General features: G+C 39.9%; 1 protein-coding gene across 1 annotated transcript; it reads left to right on the forward strand.

Moving 5' to 3' along the window:
- The first annotated feature begins 51 nt into the window (after window positions 1–51).
- LOC116255693 (L-type lectin-domain containing receptor kinase SIT2-like) lies at window positions 52–19,938 on the forward strand. The gene is made up of 2 exons (XM_031631600.2): window positions 52–2,132; window positions 19,497–19,938. Exons 1-2 carry the CDS (start codon window positions 279–281, stop codon window positions 19,626–19,628), a joined length of 1,986 nt encoding a protein of 661 aa, XP_031487460.2. The 5' UTR covers window positions 52–278; the 3' UTR covers window positions 19,629–19,938.
- The last annotated feature ends 5,623 nt before the right edge of the window (window positions 19,939–25,561 follow it).

The raw sequence follows: 25,561 nt of genomic DNA on the forward strand, positions 1-25,561 counted from the left end.
TAAAGAAGGACCAAAGTTAAAAAAAGAAGCCCACAAAAAAGGCATGGCGATTAACCCGTTGAGAAAGTTGAATTGCTGGGGTCTTCCATTTCCCCCCACTTGCAGAGGAAGCAACAGTATTGTTTCTTCGTCCACTTGACTTCTCCTCCGCCACCGAACCTTACCGAGTTCCATGGCCGAAGGCCGAAGCCCTTCTTTAATACTTTTTCCTCATTCCCAACGTTGTTCGCAGGTCGACATTAAAGAAGAGAGAGACAAAGAGATAGTCGTCTGCCTCGATGAACCTTCTCCACCTCCTGCTGCTGATTCTGGTCCTTGCCGAAAATGCAGTTTCAGCCTCTGACAGATTCATTTTCAATGGCTTCCAGCTAAAGGAACTCACCATGGATGGATCTGCAACTGTTACCTCCGAGGGCTCACTGTGCCTAAACGTCGACACCAACAGTTCGATGCCAAGTCATGCCTTCTACCCTTCACGGTTCCAAGTCAGAAACGAATCGTTTTCTTCTGCTTCTGCTGCTGATGACGATGCTAGTGGCGAGGTTCTTTCGTTCAGCACCCTTTTTGCCTTCGTCATCAATTCGACGGGCTCAACAGCAGGGGACGGGGGATTCGCCTTCGCCCTCTCTCCTACCCCCGCCATACTCGGCAGCACGGATTACCTTGGCCTCTTCAACAGCTCGAACGTCGACATTAGTTCCACCAACCACATCTTTGCCGTTCATTTTGGAGCAGCGGCTGTAAATTCATCCTCCGTTGCCACCGCCGGAAACCTCGTCCGAATCCACATAAACAGCTCGTCTTTCCTTTCGTCTACTTCTCCTGGTTCTTACTTTGCTGTCGCTTGGATAGACTACCGAAGCGATCTCCAGCAACTGAACGTCAGCGTATCCCCCCTTGCATATCATAACAAACCCGAGAAACCCCTTCTCTCTACCACCTTGAATCTCTCCTCTGTATTCAAGGATTTCATGTACGTCGGTTTCTCTTCTGGAGGGGCCGGAAACGCTTATGGTCGCCAATGCATCCTTGGCTGGAGCTTCAGGATCAATGGAGAAGCCCAATCCCTTGAAATATTCCAACGCCAGCGGTCATCGAAGCGGCATATAAAAATCATGGCCTGCTCCATCGCCACTGCAGCAGTCCTAGTGTCCGTGGTGTCCGCTGCCTGTTACATGTTTTGCAAGAGGAGGAAGAAGAACGAATCAAACGAAATGGAAGGTTGGGAATTGGAGCAACCGCGGAACTTCCCTTACAAGCTACTCTCTAAAGCCACCCATAGATTCAGCAAGTCGGAGCTGCTGGGCAAAGGTGGTTTCGGCAAGGTGTACAAAGGCGTTCTGCCGGGAACTTCCATGGAGATTGCAGTGAAGAGAGTTTCCGACGACGGAAAGCAGGGGCTGAGGGAGTTCATGGCGGAGGTGTCGAGCTTGGGGAGATTGAGACACAGGAACCTTGTCCAGTTGCAGGGGTGGTGCAGGAGAAAAGACGAGCTGCTTCTCGTGTATGATTACATGCCCAACGGGAGTCTCGATAGCTTCCTGTTCAATGATCGCAAGGCCAAGGACTTGGGGTGGGAAGAGAGGTTCAAGATCCTCAAGGGGATCGCCAATGGGCTGCTGTATCTTCACGAGGGGTGGGAGCAGGTGGTGGTGCACAGGGACGTCAAGGCCAGCAACGTCCTTCTGGACGCTGAGATGAACGGCAGGTTGGGTGATTTCGGGCTTGCGAGGTTCTACGAGCACGGCGACAACCCGCAGACGACGCGCGTGGTCGGCACGCTCGGCTACATCGCTCCGGAGATGTCCCGGTCGGGGAAGGCAACGGCCAGCGCCGATGTGTACTCTTACGGCGCGCTGCTTCTGGAGGTGGCCTCAGGGAAGAAGCCCTACGAGATGCTGGCGGCAGATCGGGAAGGAGAGATGTTGCTGGTAGAGTGGGTGCTCAAGAATTGGCAGAGAGGCCAGATCTTGAGCGCCATGGACGCGAGGCTCGAGGGCGGCTTTGTGAGGGAAGAAGCCGAGTTGGTGCTCAAGCTCGGAGTGTTGTGCTCACAGGCGGTGGCTGAAAGGAGACCCACCATGCGTCAAGTGGTTCAGTACCTTGATGGGGATGCGTCCCTCCCCAAGGAGGTCAGCCTAAACGCCATGGCCTTGCATGATGATCTTGGATTCGATCAACTCGTGCTGTCTTATCCTGAATCGGGGGTACTCTCCTATGACTCGAATAATACTTCCGAGCATTGGGTACCTATGTATGAGATCTGATGGGGATCGACCGTCATTTTAACTTGTGCTCATATTACAGTCCAGATTAAATTGCTGCATGCCGTGTTATCACATATAATTTTGTTTATTTTTTTGATGTATACAGGATTAAAGGTAGTCAGCAGATTCACTTTTGTTAATTTGAGTATATGGATTTAGATTCTTTCAATTCGACGCTTTGCCTGGAGGCTTATTGATGGGTTTGGAAGTTGTGTAGTGCTGCAGCCTCGCAGCTAGTTTGGATGTAAAGGAATGGCACAAGATGGAGGGACTGAGGGACTGATTCATTACTTGTGCAATTTTAAATCCTTCCACAATGTGATTACAGGTTGTAAGCTCATGACATGGGTTATTTTTGAAGGAAAGAAATGACATTTTTTATTTATTGAAATGTTTTTTTATTGTGCACTGACTCTCTCTCTCTCAACCTAGTTGATTATGAGGTCCTATGGGTAGAAATGTATAATAAGAAACCTGATCTCAGCCAGCTAGAGTTCAGTGCGAGTCACATATTGCTCGGCTCAACTTGAGTCAAGCTTTATGAGGCGAGCTTGATTCTGTTTTTCTTTATTCAAAATGAAGACCACAAGAAAGGTATTAGAATTAGTCAAGAGTTATCAACATACTATTGAAGATTAAGGAACACATGAGTTGAGATGAGTTTTTAAATGAGTCCAGCATGTGTAACTTAGGTTTTAAGCGGAAGTCGAGCTTAGTTTGAGTCGAGCATGAGTTGGTTCGGACTTGTTATACATCGGTGTTGCCCCATGGGTTCTCAAGGAGGTTTCACTGGTGTCCCGATGATGTGTTATTATTTTGAGGCGTCCCTTAAAAAACTCTGCAATTAATGCAGTGCAGGAGAGTCCAACTAGAATCAATTCTCAAAAGAGTTATAAGATAGAAAGTGAACACGGGATAATGGGCCATACGTATGACAGCATAGATTCGGAAAAATTACATTGAGATTTAAGGACTTCTGCTCCTGAATTTTGAAAATATAATGTTCATTTAAATTCTTGAACTGGAGTTGGGCTTCCACTTTCAATCTGCGTGGACAACACCAACAAAGTTCAGACAACAGAAAACTTGATGAAGAGCATCCATAGACGTTCCTCCTGCGAACTATGTGACAAAGAACAAACAACATTTGATGTCTCTATCGGCAAAAACAAGCGCGGAGCATCATAAATTACGGAGACAGTACAGTACACCCAACATATGTTTACCCTTTAGAAAAAATTACAACATGACACCTAACATTTAATCAAATTACAAATCTCTGCTCAATTTTAAAAAAACTTAATCAATAGGCATTCAAACTGTTTATAGAGATTCCAAAATAACTGCATGCTGCTGAAAAAAACTATTAATTTGTCATGCGAAATTATCAAAATAATATATGTCCAAAGCTGAAACGTACATATATGTATTTATTGGGCATTAAATGTTGAATGTTCACTTGTGATAAATTTGCCCAAAAAAAATTAAACGTTTCCGTATATTGTTTCCTTTTCCTTAACTAGTATATCTTAAGGGCTCGTTTGCTGGTCCTTGATTTTATGTAGATGAACAATCCAAATTATTCAAAAATTTGAATTTGGTTCCGGATCCATCAAACAAAGGATGGATTTTTTGTTCATTGCATCTCATTCTGGCAATATGTTTCCAGAATGCCCGTCCGAAGGGTGGGACGAAAATCTCAGCATTGAAAATTGGCCGTTAAGAGCATCGAGAAGGAGATCCATTGGTTGTTTCCGTCAACAGATTCTCATTCCATCAAATAGGAGAAAGGATTACCTGGAATGAAAATCCCATTCCATATTACACGATGGGAAAATGGAATGTGGGAGAAAAGTTCCCATCAAGCCACCGATTCCTATAATCCGAAGTTTATGGGAACTTCATTCCAGTTCCAAAATTCCAAGGACTAAACTATACCCAAAAGAATTTCCTTCACCTGCTTGCTAGCAATTAAAATTACAATGCTAAACCACTTTGAAAAATTATATAAGTAGCAATTAAATCTGTCATTTGACGACTAGTAGGTAGCCGTTTATGCTTTACGTCGTAATGCTTTTGTCATCGATGTGAGGTAATGCTAGCTCAATTAGAACAAGCGGCTGGGATTCGATATAAAATAATGGCATCAACTACTGAACATATGGGCACACATCTGAGCAGAACAACACATCAAAATTTCTTTATCTTTTTTTATCAAATCCCGTTCTTCCTGATCAGGGAGGGCCAGCAGGGGCATTGGCCCCACCTTCAGTTTTTTATAAAAATCAAAAGTTTATATATATATATATATATATATATATGTATGTATGTATGTATTAAAATTTTTAGTTTCACCTATATACAAAATTTGAAAATTTATATTTTGGTTCTTGTTAAAATTTTAAAACTAAAGTTCGACCCCCTGCAACGAAAAATTCAATACTCCACTCTTGTTCCCTATATATGCCTGCAACACCTTTAGGGCCCTTCTCTTTTTATAACCAGATTTCGCAGCTGATCACCCACCACCGGAACAATAACTACTCCCAATTCCTAGTATCCTAATGGGTAGTGCTTAATAGCTAGCGCAAGTTGACTGACCAGTTGAAATTAATGTTTACTAAATCTTGAATCAGACTTTCTCTTTGAATTGTTCAATAGGCCTCTTCTTCTAGAATCCCCAAAAGCAATGCTCCAGCTTGCAATGTGCCCCACTGAACATTTCTGTGACATTGTCAGAATCCACTAGGCTGCTGTCACACACTGTTGGCTGTTAGTGGAGATGTCAATGGATCATAGATATGATTTTGTTTACTTTTTTGGATATTCGCATGTTTGTATTTGAATTTGGATTTAAATACAAATGGAAAAAAAAAAAAAGTCATAATCTGAATTAGAATACGAAATCGGATTTCATGATCTGAAATCCACTTAGCAGCTACCGGCTACTTTTATGGAGTCTTTGACATGCTGGCCCCTTACACCCTCGGACTTTATTTTCCCTTCATCCAGTTCAAATGTATGCTAATTAAGTGCTTCCATCCAATCCAATGTTTTATTTATAATCGTTGCTACAAATATTGGATTCTAATACGCATATGATCAGGTCTCATATCAATGTAAAAATTATATGGTTGTTCACATCGTTTTACATGTGATGTAAACCATTATGTTTCCGTTTTGAAACTTTATTATTTAAGAATTTACTTATAGATAAATTAAAATTAGTGCTCTGTTGAAATTGATCCATGAATCGAATCGGTGAAGCTGCCAATTTTCTGGATTCAGTCAAATGGATTGTTAATAGCCTAAAATTAGTTGTTATTATTATTATTATTAGAGAAAAAATGAAAAACTATACTAAAACATATGAAAAACGTATCCGCATATGATCAGGAATGGGCCTTCTCATGACATATCATCGCAAGTATATGAACCGATCAAACACCGGTAAGTAGGAAACTATTGCGATGCTTCCTCTACAAGTGGAGAAGTCAACGTTGGTATTGTTATGAGAGAAAAAATGAAAAACCATATTAAAACAAAAAGTATTTTAAATATTGGGAAAATAGTTACTTTTAAGTCGGGCGATCGATTTTATTCGAATCATCCGATTGAAGTCAATTTTGATAACACTAATATAATATCCATTCATCCGTTCTGATTGAAGTAGAAACATGAGTTTCAGAAGAACATGAAATGAAGGTGTATGGCACAAGGGTGTCTTAGAATCGTCGGCGATGTCTCAAGACTCAAATGGTAATTAACTGTTTGGGACATCTTATCTCAATCGCTCACCCCGATTCACCTTATATGGTAATTACTATGGTGTTAGTTTCCTATCTGAACTTCCCTTTTCTCCACATGTATAATGTTTAATGAAAACAAGGGTTGATTTGTGATCAACAAGTTGAAATTTTACACCTGAGGTACACATCTCTCTTTGCCTAATCTGTGGTACAGAACCTGTTATAGAACTAAGAGTCATGCGTACTCAACTAACACTTTTTATCTCCAGAATCTTCAATATTTTTTACATTAATGCTCATTGCCGTTCTAGAATGTTTTCACATATTGAGCCTCCTGTTCATTCAATACATTACCAGCACTTCGATTTATTCACATGCTTAAAAACTTTAATTTGTTCAATTCTTCTCTATGCTACTCCATTAGTAAAGGATTTCCAAGTCATTTGCTGGAAAAGCTGGAAAGCTCATGCTTTTGACAGAGGGGTTGTGCTTTGGGCATGACCTTTACTTCTCAATTACAAGACGTATTGTTATGGATCAAATCAATAGTTGAACAATATGGAGAAAATATATCAAAAGAGCAATTGACATAGCACGTGTGGAAAATTAAATAGTGGCAAGGCTAATGTTCTTCACTCTGTAGTTCTGCTATTGGGATTAGCTACATTGTCGTTATCTTAAGGGCCCGTTTGATTGCCCAGAAAAATTTGGTGGAGGGGTTGAAATATGTACGGGCGGGTGAAATTTCACCTGCCCGACGCAAAAACCATCAAACGGGGTGAAATTTCACCCCGTTTACGATAAAGTGAGTAGGTGAAATTTCACCCGCTCAAAAGTCTGAGCTCACAGCTCGGACTTTCGAGCGGGTGAAATTTCACCCGCTCGACATTTTCCTTCTGAAGGCATTTCACCCGCGCGTCTTCCTCCGCAGTCGACGATCTCCCTCACATTGGAGAATAGCTGCCTGCTCACCGTCACCGCTCTGCCATCGCCGCTCTCACCGCCGCCGCTCCGCCGTCGCCACCCTCACCGTCGCCGCTCTGCCGTCGCTGCTCAACCCTCGCCGCTCCCCTCGGGTTTCGTCTACTTCCCCTCCTTCATCGCTGCCGCTTCCCTCATGTTCCGTTTTAACACTGACTGGTTTTGTCAATGGATCAATTCATGGGTTCGTCTTCTCTCTTGGAGATGTGAGTGTCAAGACTCTTGAGTAGTTAATGGATGTTCAGTCCAACTCGGAAACTTCCCCAGAATCTGCTTCGTTTTGGACAGAGGCTGATGGCGATGAGTTTTTGTTTTTGGGGATCTTCGTTTTCTGGATCAATTAGCAGGAATTTTGTGTAATTCAGTAACTTAATTATTTTGGAAGAAATATGGCGATTGGAGATGAATTGGGTGCTTCCAAGAAGAAATTGAAGAATGGTAACATTGATGTGCCTATCTTCAATGCTGAGAATTTGCAGAACAATATGAAAACTATCTATTACAGGTTCTTTTTTGAATCCCTGCGATTCTGGATGTCCTGTTTTTTTCCTTGAAGCGTGCATATTTGTTTAGATCAATTCATCAATTAGTTTCATAATATGTAGTCAGATCTGGTGTTTTCACGACGTCGTTCACAGATTTGGAGCTGAAAAATGAGAGTCAAGTTGAATGCATTTCGACCCAGGCTAATTCGGTTTTTCCCTTCTTGGCACAGAGGATCTCCTCCGAATGCAATGTCTGCACTTTGTGAAGCCACAGGAGCAGATAAAGCAGGTCATCAAGATCAATGACTACCAGAAGAGTCGGTTCGTTAACTGGTAGTTTCGTCCATGTTCAACACTGCTGCTGGTAAAAAAATTGCGGTTCTCGGCTTTGCATTCAAGAAAGACACAGAGAGACATCAGTTCCTGGGTTAGTGACAGTGCACTGGACGAAAAGCTTGTTGGTGAATTACTTAATTTCCTTAATTTCCTGGGTTAGTGACAGTGCACTGGACGAAAAGCTTGTTGGTTTGTTGGGACCAGAGAGACATCAGTTCTTCGGCGTCCTGAAAAATTGCCTTTTGCTTCTAGAGAGTGGACAATCTTCTGCTGATTCTGATGTTCTTTAGCACTTGAATGTATACAGTGAAGTAAAGGCAATTTTTTCTCTCTGATGTTCAACAGGTTTCAAGTAAACTGCAATTTGATTGACCTTCGTAAACAGAAATTTGATTGACCTTCCTGTAAACTGCAGTACCAATTTCATATTATGTTAGTGTTTGCTGTATTCTCTGCTTTCATGTTGTTGCACCTTAGGTAGCCAACTAGTAACGGTTGCCTGTTAGCAAATAGCTGCGTTTTGAGTAATGGTGTGCTTTGGTTTAATACATTTTTGTCACGTGAAAATCTTCACATCAGAAACAAAAAACTTTGTCATGGCAGTGCCTCTCTTCATATGATTCATTGGCATATAGATATGGTAAAATGCTTTATGGATCACATTTAGCTGTTACTTTTGCAATTATATTTGGTTTGGCTAATGTTATATCATGTGAAGGATTTTGCAAGTTACTGCTTGTTGAACTGAATTAAAGCGCTGGAAGTTGAAAGTCACTTTTTTGCACTCAACTGGGTTTTCATGCTTGATTGCAACCTCAATTCGTTGGTAAATAAATAGGCCATTCCATTGGTTGTGTGTCTAGAATTTGGTTTTAGATGACCAAAAAAATAGACCATGCTTGTCTGCACGGGTTATATAAACAAAGAGGAAATTGAGGAGGAGAAGGAAAAGAAAAACAACTACTACTAACAGTTTTAAAAAAAAATCTCTCAAATTTTGTACCTTGTGCATCAAACAGGGTTAATTTTACCACGTTAAATTCTACCCTGTCATCAAACAGGGCCTCAGATTGGAAGAGGGAGAAATTTCATCATGTAAATTTTTTCAGAAAAATTTACCATGATAAATTTACCACGTTAAATTCTTCCTGTGCATCAAACGGGCCCTAAGGTATTTTTAGAGTTTTTGCTTTTATTTAGTTTTCATTCATTTTTGAAAGAAACATAGCACTATATATATATATATATATATATATATATATATTGCTGATAAACTTATGTCGAGACTCAATGGGGCAGACTCCTTGGATTGGCAGCATGACCCATGTGACCTTTTTTTTTTTGAAATGTTCATTACTGCTACCAATCAGTAACTCTCAATGTTCATGCCTCAAGTGGCGTTATCTGCACCAAAGATTATGTGTTCGTGGGCTTCAAAATTTCTATTATCTACAAGCCTTATGTTACTGCCAACAAAGTTTCTGCTCTCTAGGGAACTATATGAATTCCAGAATCATGATTTTTTCAGATGAAAGAGGTTCCCAATAGGATTATTTTTGCTATCATGCTGGTTTTATCTTAGGGAAAAGCATTCATCAGTATTTCCCATTAGTTCATGAAGTGGTTCATTCAACAACTTTGAGGAGAGAAACTAGTGTTACATGAAGTTTGACAAGATTTCAATAGTATTTCTAATGATTACTATGGAATGCTACTGTTGGTCGGCAAGGAGATCCTTTCAGCAATGGGCATGGTCCTTGTCAGGACGATCCTTTTTGTTTTAGTTGTTACCGAAGTTTTTAAAAGATGATTTCAAGCAGCTATTAAGAAATATTAAATTGAATTTTCAAGCTTAGACGAAAGAGTTGTATACCTGATTCTTTGTAGGTATTGAAAAATTGGTCCATGTAAGTACCAGATAGAGTGCTTGGCTATCAAAAGGCTTACCTGCTGATAAGCATGGAAACAAATGCGTGCCAATTGGGACCCTTAATCAAGTCATAGCGCCTCCATCTATTGTTTGGGCAATCCTATATTGTGAAGGTATGCAGGGATAAACTTGATGCATTCATTAAAAAACTTTACTGTGGAAAAAACCAAATACTCTTTCTCTCTCTCCCTCTCCCTCCTCTTTTGATATCTTTAATGTAAGCATTTCTCTTATGACCCAAAGTCCACTTCTGTTACAGGTCGTCTGCTGATAGAGACCAGACTTACTCTCTCTCTCTCTCTCTCTCCCTCTTCTTTTAATATCTTTAATGTAAGCATTTCTATTATAGCCCAAAGCCCACTTCTGTTACAGGTCGTCTGCTGATAGAGACTAGACTCTACAAGGACGAAGCTTGAAAAAGTTCATTCTGTTATAAGTGGACCTTCTCTCTAGATTCGTCTCTTCCTTGGAAGTTATTGCCCTTGACAAATCTTGTTGTTTCTGATAAGATCTTTGACATTCACACTTTTGTTTCTTTGATGATTATTTTCTTGTTCGGTTGCTTTTCAGTTATTTTCTTTTGTTTAGTTAGTATTGAAGTCTCTCAGTTTGCTACCAATTTGTATACATGCATGTGTGCTATCTCCTTGTCATACACAAGTTCTTTGTTATTCTGACCATGCGTACTCCTCGTGCATGTCTTCTTTTTGTACTATTACTGGTCTTGTGTTTTCATCTTTGTTACATATTTTTAGGTAAAAATCACCAAAAGTTTAGTTAATATCTTTTATGGTTCATTCTGTAATTAAAATTTCTTTTTAAAAATTCACATGAGATGTTACAAGAAAATTTCTCTTTTCCCTTCTTTTGTAATCCCTTGAGGTGATACTTTACATAAAGGGAAATAGTTCATATCCGAAGCTATGGTACCCAAAATCTGGTCTTAAAAGCAGTAAAAGGAATTTAAATTAAAATTCCTTTCATGGGCCCATTTGCAATGGTTTTACTTATTTGGTAAAGTGACAGTTTTCTTAAATAAATGCTTTTTCCTTTCTGACTTCTGTTTCCTGCATTCAATGCAGGGAATGGCCAATGGAAATAGTGGGTGATTGATTACTTGTCCACTAATCAGACCTTTATATTAAATCTACCAACTAGAGCTCTCTCCATAAGTTCATTTGTAGGCCAATGCCAGTGCCCTAAGTGTATCAATTATGAGATTAACCCATTGAAGTAAATGCCAAATTCATTTCATAAAACAAAAAAAAAAATTTGTTTGATCATAAGGAATGACTTGTGAAAAGATGGAGGCATGTCCTCAAAATTGTATGTCATTTTGGAAAAATCTAGTGTTAAATATCAAAGTGACGCATGTGGTGCCTCTAGATGGAGAGAAGATACAAAACAAGAAAATCAAAACAGAGCTCGGCTGTCAAGAATGTGTGCCACCTTTCATTAATACCAAGGCTACAGATAATGTATTTTTCTTCAACAATCGCTTTAGAAATAAGATGACATGAAGGATGAATTAAAGATGGTCTACTAAGACATTATGCTGATTCGTTTGAATGGAGATCTTTTGATGAATTGCATCCATTTTTTGTATTAGATAGTCGCAATATCAGACTGAATTTGGCAAGTGATGGTTTCAACTCATTTTGTATTTGAATACATCATACAATATATGACCTGTCATCAATATTATATATAGTTTCTACCATGGATTTGTATGAAGCAACCATACATGAATTTGTTTTTGTTAATTTCTAAGCCAATTTCTCTAGGAGTAAAGATTGACATTTATTTCCAGCCGTTATTTGATGAACTAAAATTGTTGTGAGAATTTGGTGTAGATACTTATGATGCAAGCAAAAACTAGTTTTTCCAGCTGCATGCATCTTTATTATGAACAACAAATGATTTTCTTACTTATGAAGAATTTTCCTATTGCCAAAGTAGATTATTTTCTTAATTGTGGATTATCACATGTCCTTGTCATGTCTGGACTTGTCTCTGTAAAATTCAAGTTCTCTGCAACAGAAATAAATGTTGTAAGACATAGCACAATAAGAAGCCTAGCCAAGCTAGGGATCTATATATTAACGTACCTAATACCATATAATTTCAATTAACCCTAAAATATTACGAATTATATTATACATTATCAAGTAAAGATCACCTGATTCTAATTGGCCTTTTCTTTCAGTCACTGTGACATTCTTGACTGCCCTTAGTTCCTCTGCAAAAGAACAACTATTGTGAGATCAAAGTCACAATGCAGAGATATAAATAGTTTTATAACTGTGGTCTATGTCTAAACGAGGAGAGATTTTAAACATTCGATTGACATAATTAGGTAAAACATAAGAAGACTAAAATAAAAGTGACAAAATGTAAAAAGGATGAAGAACCTATTTCTGCGAGAAATGGAGAAGTCGCACTAACATAAATAGCTAGAAATGTCAAAGCATAACAAGGAAATGTTTTACCTAGAATGTCCAATTGAAAAGGCCTTCCCTGATGAGCAAGTATAACACCCACCATCAAAATCAATATAAGGAGAGCAATATAAGGCCCCTAGAATTCCAAAAGCACCAGTCACAATAGATAGCCTGAAACCGAGAAGGAGAAATTGAAAAATATTAAAGTATGTTTTCCGCCATTTAAAATGAATGATAAAGAATGTTTTACCATGTTAAAAACTACATAAAGACTTACAGACATAAAAAAAATATGTATTTGTTGATTTATCAGTTTTTGGAATGTAGATCACATGTCTATGCAAAGCAGTAAAAAGACACTCTTGAATGGAGGTCATAATTCAGGCATCATCGGGTTAGATGTTCGAACTGCATGCAGGATAGGCCATCAATGACAGGAAAGTATATTCTAATTGCGAAGGCAAATGTGTAGCATATTGAGCAATATATTCCAAAACAATTGTGGGAAGATGAATAGAACCCAATGTAGCAAAAAGTTGAATTTTAGACAGAATGAAATGTATATTATCAAGTACTGCCAAGAAAACAAAAAACAGATTCAAGTGATAGCAAAACTCTCTCTCTCTCTCTCTCTCTCTCTCTCTCTCTCTATATATATATATATATATATATATATATATATATATATATATGAAGAGAAAGAGATAAAGAGAGAGAGAACCAAGTACCTTCAAACCTCAGAGGTCCAAATCCCACCATCAGATAATATGTGATTTACTTACGTGATGAATCAGAGAGTCGAAGGTCCTGCTCTGCTGGATTGTGGGCCAGGGGAGGGAGGGAGCCAGCGAGAGAGAGGGTTGTGGCTTGTGGGCCAGAGAGGAAGGGAGCAAAAGAAATGGTTGTGGCTTGTGGGCCAGGCCGCCGGAGAGAGGGGAGGGTAGGGCAGAGAGGGAGTGAGCGAGAGAGAAAGGGGCGAAACACTTGTGGGCCAAAGAGGAGGGGGGCCAGCGAGAGAGAAAGGGGAGGGTAGGGTAGTGCAGAGAGGGAATAAGCGAGAGTGAGTGGTCCAGAGAGGAGGGGAGCGAGAGAGAGAGGGGAGGGTAGGGCAAAGAGGGAGTGAGCGAGAGAGAAAGGGACGAAAGAGGGAAAAAGGGTCGGGCGGGCCCAGAGAAGGAGGGAGCGAGCGACAGAGTGTTGTGAAAGCGGGTCGGGCCAAGATGATCCGTGGGTGGAATCAAACTAAAAAAAATTGAGTTTATCAATATAAATTTTTTTTTTTTTTTTTTTTTTTTGGCACCCACCCCCTCCCTCCGCCCCTGACGTAGAATATGAGGACGAGGAGTGTTGAAGGAGCTAGAACCTGTCACACGAATAGTCTTTTTATTTCTAAGACCGTAATTACCACTTTTTTTTGTTGTCTTATTAGTTTAAAACTCAAAAACATAAAAGATTAAATGTTAATTGACTGACTGAAATAAGATTTTTCTTGATCTTGGAAATGATTAAAAGATTCTCAAGAATAAGTTTTTATCGTTCATTTGCTATAATAGTCTTTCCAATGAGTAATATATAATTTTTCTCCATTTCCAACCATTATTTTATTTGTCCCCTAATATTTTGATAGAGAATTTATATTACTTGTGTTAGATGTTACATGAGTAGAAGCACTAGTGTTGGGAAACCATTGTTGATCCTAACTACCAGTTGTTTTCTGACAGCTAATGCTTGTGGGACATGTTGCGACTGAAATGCTTGATTAAACCTGTGCCGGCAATTGAGAGCATTATGGTTCTTGTTGTTGTATATTTGGCATATAGTGCCCTTTTCCTGAGCTGATGGTTCTGATTACCATCTTTATTTTTGTTGTCTAGTTTCATGAACCATCTTAACTAGCTTGCACAAAGCCACATCCTTTGGAATTAAAGTTTTGATTTTTGTCTTCTTTGTTCCTTTGATTTATTTGGTGGTGACTAATAAAAGCAAATTGGGTTCTAAGGGAATTTCCTTCTTTTGGAGAACTGATGCTGGGGTTAGCCCCTGAATTTATTAACAAACAATGAGGAGAGTATATACAACAAAAAATGGGATCAGAGCGATCTTAAACTTTACAAAATATCCTCATACGGCCTCTAATGAGGAGGAGGCTGATGTCAAACTTTGCTGGCAATGGTTTGTCCACCCTCTTAAGCAAATGAAGCACCTCAGGTGCTGGGTCATCTCTAATAAAAACCAGCTCGTTTTGCACTCGACTAACGGAGTCACCCAAAATCTGCTGTACAGAATCGTTTCTCAAGCACTTGCAGCAGCGGCTAATGAAACTTCCGTTGTTACAAATTACTTTAATGATGCCTCCAAGCCTATCGATATCTTGCATTGCTCGTAGGCAATGCAAGAGGAGGCTTCCTTCATCAGTAGCTCTACTTCCATCACTCCAGCAAGAGATGCCAAAAATAAATATGTCCTCATAGTTTCATGATTTTGAAGAAGTGCGACTACCTCAAGATATGAGGGTGTTATTGGTTTCAACATGGTTGTCAGTATGGTTGTTCGGAAGGATTCATAATCTCTTTCGAGACCAGTGAGAAGCCAAAAAACTTTAGTCTCGTCTGCAACAGACTTTCCAATGGCAGCGAGCCCATCAATTTTTTTTTTTTCAATTTTTTTTTAAAACAATGAATGAGTTTTCTTTCTTATGCATTTGAAATTTTTGCATAAGAAACATTTCTCGTTCCTTAGACTTATCAGCAAAATGCAGAGTTAATGTGGTCCACACCTCCATGGTGGTCTTTTGTCCAATGACAATACCCAAGATCTCCTCAACAAGAGTTCTAGTGATCCATCTTCTATGTAGTCGATCTGACTTCCGCCAGGCGAGATAGTCAGGATTAAGTTGTGTGACTGCATAGGTGATGACTGATATTCTCCATCTAGAAAACCAGTCATGGCTCTCAATTAGCCCCTTCATCTGCATTTGCCATAGCAGAAAATTATTTTGATTGAGCTTGATTGGCACGAAGTTAGCTACATTCATTCAGATTATACAGGTAAGGATATTTGTTTGGAGCAGATGCTGAGCTTTGAGAAGGATTGTTCTGCGCCATGTGGTTATCCGGCTGTGATCCCATGAACAAAAAAGAGATTCAAGAAAATGAACACATGGTATAACGTGGTTCGGTGTAAACTCACACCTAAGTCCACGGAAAGGACAACTACTGTTCTTGATTACGATAGGCCTGGACCTCCCTTTTATTTGTAATAGAATTACAAGCACCATCAAAATCATTTCCTGAATTACAGAGATTGTTTTGATCTTTATAAGAGGAAACAATATTTAATTTACAATTATTATTTCCTTAATTGATGTGCCTCCCTGTTTGACAACTGCATCTTTATTTGTTGTGTTGTCGATAATCTTAGTAACTGCTTGGCCGGCTGTTGTTTGTTTATTACTACCGCCATTATCTTGGCCAGATGGTGCTTCCTTATGAATACCACCATTATCGCATTTACCATCATTACCACCGGTATTGTCTTTAGGGTCGGAGGATCTCCACGATGAGTAGGGTTGACCAAGGTAATGGAGGAGTGCTAGGGAGATCAGGCGTGTAAAAAGTGTGTGCTTTTTAAGGGTTTGGCTAGACTTAGGAACGGTTCCCTAATTGGTCCTATATTACACTTTTGTCCTAGTGAAATAACACTTTGAGAAGCAAGCCAAGACGTCTCTTTTTTTCTGTAATGCTTTAGTGATCCACAAGTTGAAAAAAAACTTGCCACGTCTTATATTTTGTTTTTTTTTTTTGAACACTTCTTACAGAAGGAAGCAGCATTGAAAAGTTTGCAAACAGAAAAGAGGGATTCGCTCTCAAAAGAAAAAAACAAGGAACAAAATTCAAGGCTGGCGGAATAGGGTTGAATGTTTGTGTTGCTCAACTGACCCGAGACTTGCTTTTAGACTACCGGTTGTGCCAAACCAATCAATTGCAATGATGTCAATATGTGCTGGCGAACATTCACTTTGACGGTAGCCAGGTTAAAAGAAGTCGCTGAGGCCTCCTTTTTCTTTTTCCATGTGTACAGGGCGCTAGTGAGTGGAACCGTTCCTCCCGGGCCGGGCTCAGGCCCGATAGGGCGGCCCGGCCCGACTCCCGCCCTCGGGTGGTCGGGTGGCCTCCGGCGCTCGCTCCCCTCCCTCTATCTTCCCGTCTCTCTCTCCCCCTTCTCCATCTCCCTCTCTGCTCCCTCTCCCTCTCTGCCTCCGTCCCCCCGCTCGCTCCCCTCCCTCTCCGCTCCCCCTCTCCCTCTCTGCTCCCTCTCCCTCTCCGCCTCCGTCCCCGGCTCGCTCCCCTCCCTCTCCGCTCCCCCTCTCCCTCTCCCTTCCTATCTCCATCTCTGCTCCCTCTCCCTCTCCGCCTCCGTCCCCTGCTCGCTCCCCCTCCCTTCCATCTCCCTATCCCTCTCCTCTCTGGTTCCCTCTCCCTGTCTGCTCCTCCCTGTCCACTCCCCCTCTCTTGCTCTCCCTTCCTGTCTCGTCTCCCTCTTCGCGGCGGGCCGGGCCTGAGGGCTGGGGCCGGGCCCGGGCTTCAGGCCCGATGAGCCGACCCGGCCCGACCCGGCCAGATGCCCACCCGCCATGGTGGATCGTTATTTTTTTTTTCCTAATGGGGGACTCTTTCCCCAAAATACTGAAATGAAAAACAGGCATCTATTTGGGAAGCTGTAATAAAAAAATAAATTAAATAATTACTAACGTATTCTTGAGTTGGTAAAAGGCACTAGTGGAGTTAAAAATTTTTTTGACAGGAGCACTTATTCAAAATATTTAATTTTTTCTCACACCAGCCACCATGTGGCTAAGACAGAGTTGGTAATGATCTTTTTCTAAGGATTTTGTAAAGAGGCCTTTAGTAACACTTTTTTATAATGCACCAGATGAGTTACTGAAAACCTTTACAAAAACAAACAATGCATTAACAATTATTTTATTTTTTTGTATTGCGATGAAGTGTGATTGCATGACTGACCATGCTTTGGTGTGCACACTCTCAAGTCAGCTGACGGAGAGACTCCAATTTTTTGTTGGAATGTCAATCGCATACCTTTAGTTGTCGGTCGAAACACGTCGTTCAGCATAGGTGAAGTGTGATTTTGTGCATCATTGAGGCCAATGAAGTGTGATCCCGAATGCAACACTGTTTTCCGATGCTTTTTCCTTTGAGATGCAACAGACTATCATTTTTTGGTATAAAAGTGTTAGTTTTTTTTCAGGTATAATACGGGGAAGTTGTTTTTTTTTTTTTCTAAAAAACTATCAACAAATTTTAACAAAGTTAAAAAAAAACTGTAAATAAGATGTAAAAACAAAATTCTTAAAAGCATGAAAGAAGAGAAAAAAGTACAAAAAAGGAAAAACATGAAACAAATAAAAAATGCAAAAGAAAGGGGGAATAAAACTTGAATAGAATGTGTGTTGTTTATTTTGACGTTTTTGCTTGAAACGTGTTTTGTCATGTCTTAGATGCTAACTCGTTTTTAACATTTTTTCACATTCTTTTCAAATATCATGGTGAATGGTTCCTTGTAGGTGCAATATACAACTCAAACAGTGTACATGACGCTTAAACAGGTGGCCTTATTTGTGCTCATGAGTCGAAAAAAGTGTGAAAGAAAGCAACTGACAGCACAGCCTCGCACACCAAAACCTTACTGTTGGATGTTTTGGAAAAATGTTAAAAGAGGGATTGCATGCCCAAGTCCAACTGAAGCTGATGAAGTGTGGTTGTAGTTTCTCAAGACGGCAGATGGAATGGAGGAACTCTAATTGTTTGCTCCAATGTAAAAGAAGAGGTGTCTATAACAAGTAGGAAATTGAAGTCGTCCCCTTTTAGTGCAGACACAGAAAACATGTAGTTTTGGATAATGGAAGACGGCTTCAGAATTTTTGTAATGGGATATCATTTTCCTGTGTGACAGATACCTCTTTTAAGTTTGAAGCTGATTTGGTACCTGGGTCAACATTAGTGCATAACGTCTTAGGTAGAACCTGATTGGAAAGGTAGTGGACAGTATTTTAAGGCATAAGTAAATTGGTTAAGGCATAAGTCAATTGGTTGGCCGCGAATCTAGATTCCATTATCTAATTCCGAAAATTAAGTCACCATGTGCTTTGCATATAACCAGGCTTTAATACTTTTGCTTCCTTCCCATTGTTCCCAATTCGACATTAAACAAGAGAGAGACACCAGAGAAGCCGAATCCCTTAAAACTCTCACGTCTGCGGCCGCCCAAAGGCCTCCTCCATCACCACTGCAATGGCCGCAGCCCTATTATCGACGTTGGCCGCTACTTATTACAAGTTTTGCAAGAGGAGGAAGAAGAACGATACGAACGAAATAGAAAGTTGGGAGTTGGAGCAACCACAGAAATTCCCTTACAAGGTGCTCTCTAAAGCCACTCATGGATTCCAGTCGGAGCTGGTGGGTAAAGGTGGTTTCGGCAAGGTGTACAAAGGCGTCCTGCCAGGAACTTCCATGGAAGTCGCAGTGAAGAGAGTCTCCGACAACGGAAAGCAGGGGCTGAGGGAGTTCATGGCGGAGGTGTCGAGCTTGGGGAGATTGAGACACAGGAACCTTGTCCAATTGCTGGGGTGGTGCAGGAGAAAAGACGAGCTGCTTCTCGTGTATGATTACATGCCCAACGGGAGTCTCGATAGTTACCTGTTCAATGACCGGAAGGCCAAGGAGTTGGGTTGGCCAGAGAGGTTCAAGATCCTCAAGGGGATCGCCAACGGGCTGCTGTATCTTCACGAGGGGTGGGAGCAGGTGGTGGTGCACAGGGACGTCAAGGCCAGCAACGTCCTCCTGGACGCCGAGATGAATGGCAGGTTGGGCGATTTCGGGCTTGCGAGATTCTACGAGCACGGCGACGACCCGCAAACGACGCACGTGGTCGGCACGATCGGCTACATCGCTCCGGAGATGTACCGGGCGGGGAAGGCGTCGGCCAGCGGCGACGTGTACTCTTACGGCGCGCTGCTGCTGGAGGTGGCTTCGGGGCATAAGCCTCACAAGATTCTGGCCTCCGAGAGGGATGGAGAGATGTTGCTGTTCGAGTGGGTGCTCAAGAATTGGCAGAGCGGCCATATCTTGGCGGCCATGGACGCTAGGCTCGATGGCGGCTTTGTGAGGGAAGAAGCGGAGTTGGTGCTCAAGCTCGGAGTGTTGTGCTCACAGGCGGTGGCTGATAGGAGACCCACCATGCGTAAAGTGGTTCAGTACCTTGATAGGGATGCGTCCATCCCCAAGGAGGTGAGCCTGACCACCATGGCCTTGCAAGATTATCTTGGATTCGATCAGCTCGAGCTGTCTTACCCTGAATCGGGAATACGGTCCTACGATTCGAATACTTCCGAGTGTGTGGTGCCAATGTATGAGATCTGATGGGGATCGATCATCGCATTAATTTGCCTGATAACATGGTCCAGGTTACATTGCTGCATGCCGTATTATGGTATATAGTTTTTTGTTCTTCTTCTTTTTTTTATGCATACTGGATTGGAGGTAGAAGGCAGACTCACTTCTGTTAGTTTGAGTATGTGGATTTCGCTTCTTTCAAGTTGACACTTGGCTGGAGGCTTATTGCTCGGTTTCGTAGCTGTGTAGCGCTGCGGCCTTGCTGGAGGGTTGGATGTAAAGGAATGGCACAAGATGGAAGGACTGATACATAGCTTGTGACTACAGGTTGTGATCTCATGACGAAGGGTAATGCTTGAAGGAAAAGAATGAACTTTTTCTATTGAAAAGATTTCTTGGTTGTGTTCTCTCTCTCTCAATCTAGTTGATCATGAGGTCATATTGAGTTATACCAGCTTGAGCTTGTTTGAGTAACGTATTGCTGGGCTCGAACTCGACTCTAGTTTTATGAGGTGAGTTCGAGCTCTACTCACTAAACCAAGTCCATACTCGACCTTGACACATTAAATAGGGATGCCAATATATCCAATTTCAATCTGATATCCAATCGATCCAAATCCAAAAAAATCGAATATGGACAAAAAATTAATATCCAATTACGAAATCGGATCAGATTCTGATTTAATAAATGGCATCCAATCGGATTCGAATCGGTTCATCTTTAGACAAATATTCAATATCTTATGCTATTAAATTTTGAAAATTGGCAAAATTTGGGTCAAAATTCGGATTCAGATTCAAATATAAATATAAAAATCAGATTCGGATTGTAAAATCAAATTTCATATTCAGAATATGACTTTTCTTTATTTGAATTTAAATATGAATATGTGAATATCTGAAAAGGTGGATATGTTGACATCCCAAACAGTAAAGCTTACATCAATTGTTTTATATATTTTTTTCTTTAAAAGAAAATGAAAACCACCAAAAAGGCATTAGAATTCGTAAAAAAAAGTTTCCAACAAATCTGGAAGCTAGTTGATTTTAAACGAGTTGAGTTCATGTAATCATAACTCGAGTTTTAATTCAATCTCCAGCTCAGCTCGTTTATTAAACAAGTCTAGCTCAAGACGAACTTACACAAGGAAGTTCAAATTAAGGTTTAGTTGGTTTGACTCATTGTAATTGTGAGTACCTAGCTACTTATGAGTGTGCACGTTCCATGGATTCTCAATAAGTCTTCACCGGTGTGCCGATGATGTGTAGTTATTTTATGAGGCGTCTCCTAAAATATGCAACTAATGCACTGCGCAGCAAAGTCCTACTAGAATCAATTCACAAATGGCTATAAGATAGAAGTGAACATACATAATAATGGGCCATACATAAGATAGCACAGATACGGAAAAAGCACGTTGAGATAAGAAAATTGGGACTCACGCTCGTGAATTTTGAAAATAACATGTTCATACTATTTGTGCTTTATGTCGTAATGCTTTCGTAATCAATGCGAGGTAATGCTAGTTTAATTAAAACAAGCGGCTGTGATGTGTTATAAAATAATGACATCAACTATCGAATCTCTGACTATCCCTCCGTATTTTTCAGAAATGGAACAGAACTGATCACTAACGAACCTCTGCACATCAAAACTACTTCCAATTCCTAATGGGTAGTGCATTATAGCTAGCCAAGTTGACTGACCAAGTTGAAATTAATGTCTACTAAATTCATGAATGAGAGGCTTTTTTTTTTTTAATTGATCAATGGGCCTCTTCTTCTAGAATCCCCAAAATCAATGCTCCAGGATGCAATGTGCCAAATTGAAAATTTCTGTCAGAACCCACTTAGCAGCTCTTGCAACAGCTGGCTGCTGGTAGGCATGCCAAACGGATTGAATCAAATTTTAATCGAATATACTGTCAGCTACATCCTTTTTTTTTTTTTTGGATATTCAAATGTTGGGGTTTGAATTCAAATACAAATGTGAAAGAAGAAAAGTAATGTCTAAATCCAAGGATGAAATCTGATTTCACAATCCAAATTTGATGTCTCAGATTTTTATATTCACATCTGAATCCCAATTTTGAACTAAATCTGGACAATTTTCAAAATTTAAGGCATTGGGTATAGGATATTTGTTTAAAACTTAATACAATACAAATCGAATCTATATATGACTGGATATTTATGGATATCTGCATCCAAATTCATTATTATTATTATTATTAGAGAAAAAATGAAAAACTATATAAAAAAAAAAGTAAAAGCGCTAGTGAATGGTGAATGGAGCCATCTATTCGAATCAGCCGATTCAATTTCGACAACACTCATTTAACATCAATCCATTCTGATTGCTCGAAGCAACGCAAGAACATGAGTTTCAAATGAATGTGAAATAAAGGTGTATGGCACATGGGCGTGCTTGAATGGTCGGGCACGATGTCTCAAATCGTAATTAATTTTTGGGACGTCACACAATTCGCTTTAAGTGGAGTGTGACAGGACAGAGTGTCTCGAACAACCTCCCTCATGCCTTTCTTGCCTTGGCCTTTCTCATGACATATCATCGCATGGATATGAACCGATCAAACACCAGTAGGTAGGGCTTGCGTATAAACGCGGTTCACCTTCTAAACAATTACTATAAAGTGAACCCCTTCCTGAAAATGAGTTTATTCAAAAAAAAAAAAAAAAAAAAAAAACTAAATTTGCTCGTGCATTTGACAGTTTAGAGGGCAAGGGAAGAGTCTTTTCTTAATAAAATTGCAAGCTTGGATGGTCAAGGAAGCATCTTCATATGACTTGATTAGCCGTGAAATGTACGCGTGGTTCTGTCTCTCCACAAGAATATGCATATAATAATGAATTCATGTGACTACTTAATTAGAGTACTAAATCAATAACATTCTTTAAACCCAACTTGAATATTTAATTTGAAACAAAGCCATAAGCCCTAGCCTTTGATACCCAGCTGCCAAGTTTCTTCAGGCAAAGCCATTAATGTGAACGAGGGTGGAGGTAGGTGTGGACAACCTTTGAGCAATTGCCTATACTGAGCCACAAAAAATTGTTATTTTTATATTGATGTTTCGATACAATTTCTCTCATTTACATATTGATGCATTTTAAACATTTAAAATTTATTACTCGTGCCCCTTCAAAAATTTCTGGCTCGACCCCTGAATGTGAGTGCAATTCTTTTGAGGCCAATGCTATTAGAATTATTGACTGATTACTTATAACTGTTAAAGATAATTAGAGATAGCCTATTCTTGGAATGGAAAAAATTGAGTGGAAAAATGCCACATGCTGAATCGAAGAAAACGTAATCAAAGGATCTTTGATTATTTTAGATACCAAATCCATGGATCTGATATACCATGCTTTTGTTAATGTGACAAAAGATCCATAGAAAAATCCATGATTTATCAAACTAAGAATCTAACATCTGACCTAATATCTACACTTAAGATCCTTATTTTAAGTACTTCTTCGCATTGAAAAAAAAAAGTCAGATTTAAGATCAGAGAAGGGAAGGTCTGATCTTGAATCTACTGTCTTTTAAATCCCGAGGATCTCAAAAATGAGGCAGTCAAACTGTCCCTCAACGAATTTGGAAGGGAGAAGAAATTCTCAATAGATATATCCATAAAATTAGTCAATCAACCTGCATTTTCTTCAACAAATACACAATCATCAATAATCCGCCTTGATCACTACATGTTCTTCAATTGACGGTGAAGCTATGAAGCTGGTAATTATACGCACCAACCCCTCACACAAGCAAAATGACCAGACTGCTCCTAGTCTGCCAAGACATTCATTTCTTAAATGAAAATGGCAAAAACCCAAAATCCCTTGGATACACATGCGTTGCGCGTAGTGCATGGGCTGGTACACATGCAACGCTAATCCAGTGAAGCTGACAGTTTGATATTGGTAAACTTTTCAGATCCAGACTAATTTATAGAGAATTAAGTAAACTAACTTTGGCCTATTTACAGCAAAATGCCTAGCAAAGTTCAAACATTCCATTCAACTGTTTAGCTAGCTGGATAGCTAGGTTATGAAGAAAAACCAGAAACAGTCTTTTAACTTTGTTCCGTTTTTCTTTGTTTTTTTTGTCCGTACAAAAAGTTTTCCTCTCCTATTAACTAGGGACATTTTTATCGTTACTTGTATTGACGTAGGAAAATTTCGTGCACTGTGGGGGCGTACATAACCCACTTGAGTGGCTTTAGTGCTCTGCCCTTCACCACTCATTCATGCCAGCTACTCTCGGACCTTTGCTAACGCGCGACTAGCAATAAAGTTGCAGGAGACTTTTTAAGATGATTGTCTAATCAAAATACTATTCATGGAGAAGGCCCAAGGTTTTCTAAATGCTTTTCTTTATAAATCTTCCGTATTGAAACAAGCCACTAATAATCTGATGTTGTCCATTACAGATTAGATCAGGGTAGAACTGCTGCCACCGGATATCAGAAGGAGATATTTTCATGCCAAGCCGTAAACAAGGAAAACAAAAGATAATTAGATGGAAACTTAAGAACCAAACTAATGGGAAAAGAAAAAGAAGACTTGGAAATTAAGGGGGAAAAACGTGGAACTCATATTGATTCAGATCGGGACCGACTATTGCAATTCATAATCTGCCTGTTTATATGTGAGAAAAATAAAAATGTGAACACAGTTTTTTTTTCCAAAATTCTAAAATTAGTTTTTCTTTAACACATATATGTAAATTTGTCTAATGTAAAAAAAAAAATTAATATTCTTCTTAATCAAGTAAATTAACTAAGAAAGAAAAATTCTTCCTCATATGGATCTTGTGGATCCATATTGTGGGTGCTCATTCAGCTCCTACGTCATTCTTTCCAAGTTAGAAAAAGGACTTGTCTAGCACAAGTTTAGGACTTTTTATTTGTTCAAATTGCACTCAACTAAAGATTCAATTTACTTAAGAGATTCAAACATTCCATGTGAAAGATTGAATCTGAAAAGGATTTGTACGGGTGAAATTGTGTGCCACTAGAGGTAACGGTCACATTCTCCACCTATATAAGCATCACTGCAAATAGCATAAAAAAAATGAGCTATCATGGTGCTTTTGTCATCAATGGTATGAAGTTCTAAGTAAGTGGTAATTGTCACCAATTAATATAAAGCTATGTTATAGAGTCTATGATAGCCGTAGCTTTCTATAAAGGGTGTTTGATAGCTTCATATTTGAAATCCTTATAATTTGAGAAACGTGGATTTGTGGTCAAACCCCCCTTGTAACAACCCAAAAATCTAGTCCAGTATTGAAGATTATGAGAGATCTTGAAGGGCTTATAAGAAAATTGTTAAGAAGTTAATTGTCCTAGTTCTTAGCTTTTGTCGAGCTAAAACTGAAACTGCTAGGAGGAAGATTGGGATCTGTCGGACCAGCAGTCTGAGCCCAAGCGTGGATTAGATTGTTATAGTGGTACCAAAGCACCATTCAACACTCAGACTAGGCTACCACACGTGCGGACGGGTGTGCATTAAGGAGGTAGACTGTGACACCCCAAAAGTTTAGTCTCGTATTAGATATTGTAAGAGATCTTCAAGGGCTTATAAAAGAGGTTATTAAAGTAGTTGGTTGTTATTGTCTTTAGTCTTTTTGTGGTTGAAACCAAAACTATTAGGGGGTAGGTTGGCATCCACCTGATGCCTAAGCTTGGAAGAGGGTTGGGTCATTACAGTGGTATCAAAGCACGGTTCAACACTCAGACCTCTAGCAGGTTTGGCTCTAGCCTAAAAAAAACTAGGAATCATGACAACTAACTACTTAACAACCTCTCCTATAAACTGTTGAAGAACTCTCATAATTTCAATATGGGACTAGTTACAATCTACCCCCTTAAGGCACATGTGTTAATGTATGTGGGACCCAGGACTGAATGTTGAACCATGCTCTGATACCACTA

This window comes from Nymphaea colorata, chromosome 6 (genome assembly GCF_008831285.2).
Source record: "Nymphaea colorata isolate Beijing-Zhang1983 chromosome 6, ASM883128v2, whole genome shotgun sequence".
In the NCBI taxonomy this organism is placed as follows: Eukaryota; Viridiplantae; Streptophyta; class Magnoliopsida; order Nymphaeales; family Nymphaeaceae; genus Nymphaea; species Nymphaea colorata.

Excerpts from the sequence above, each read along its gene's own strand:
- LOC116255693 (XM_031631600.2), top strand. The coding sequence starts at position 279 with ATGAACCTTCTCCACCTCCTGCTGCTGATTCTGGTCCTTGCCGAAAAT. Across the intron at positions 2,133-19,496 it reads ATGCGTCCCTCCCCAAGGAG|GTGAGCCTGACCACCATGGC; the intron begins GTCAGCCTAAAC and ends ATCCCCAAGGAG.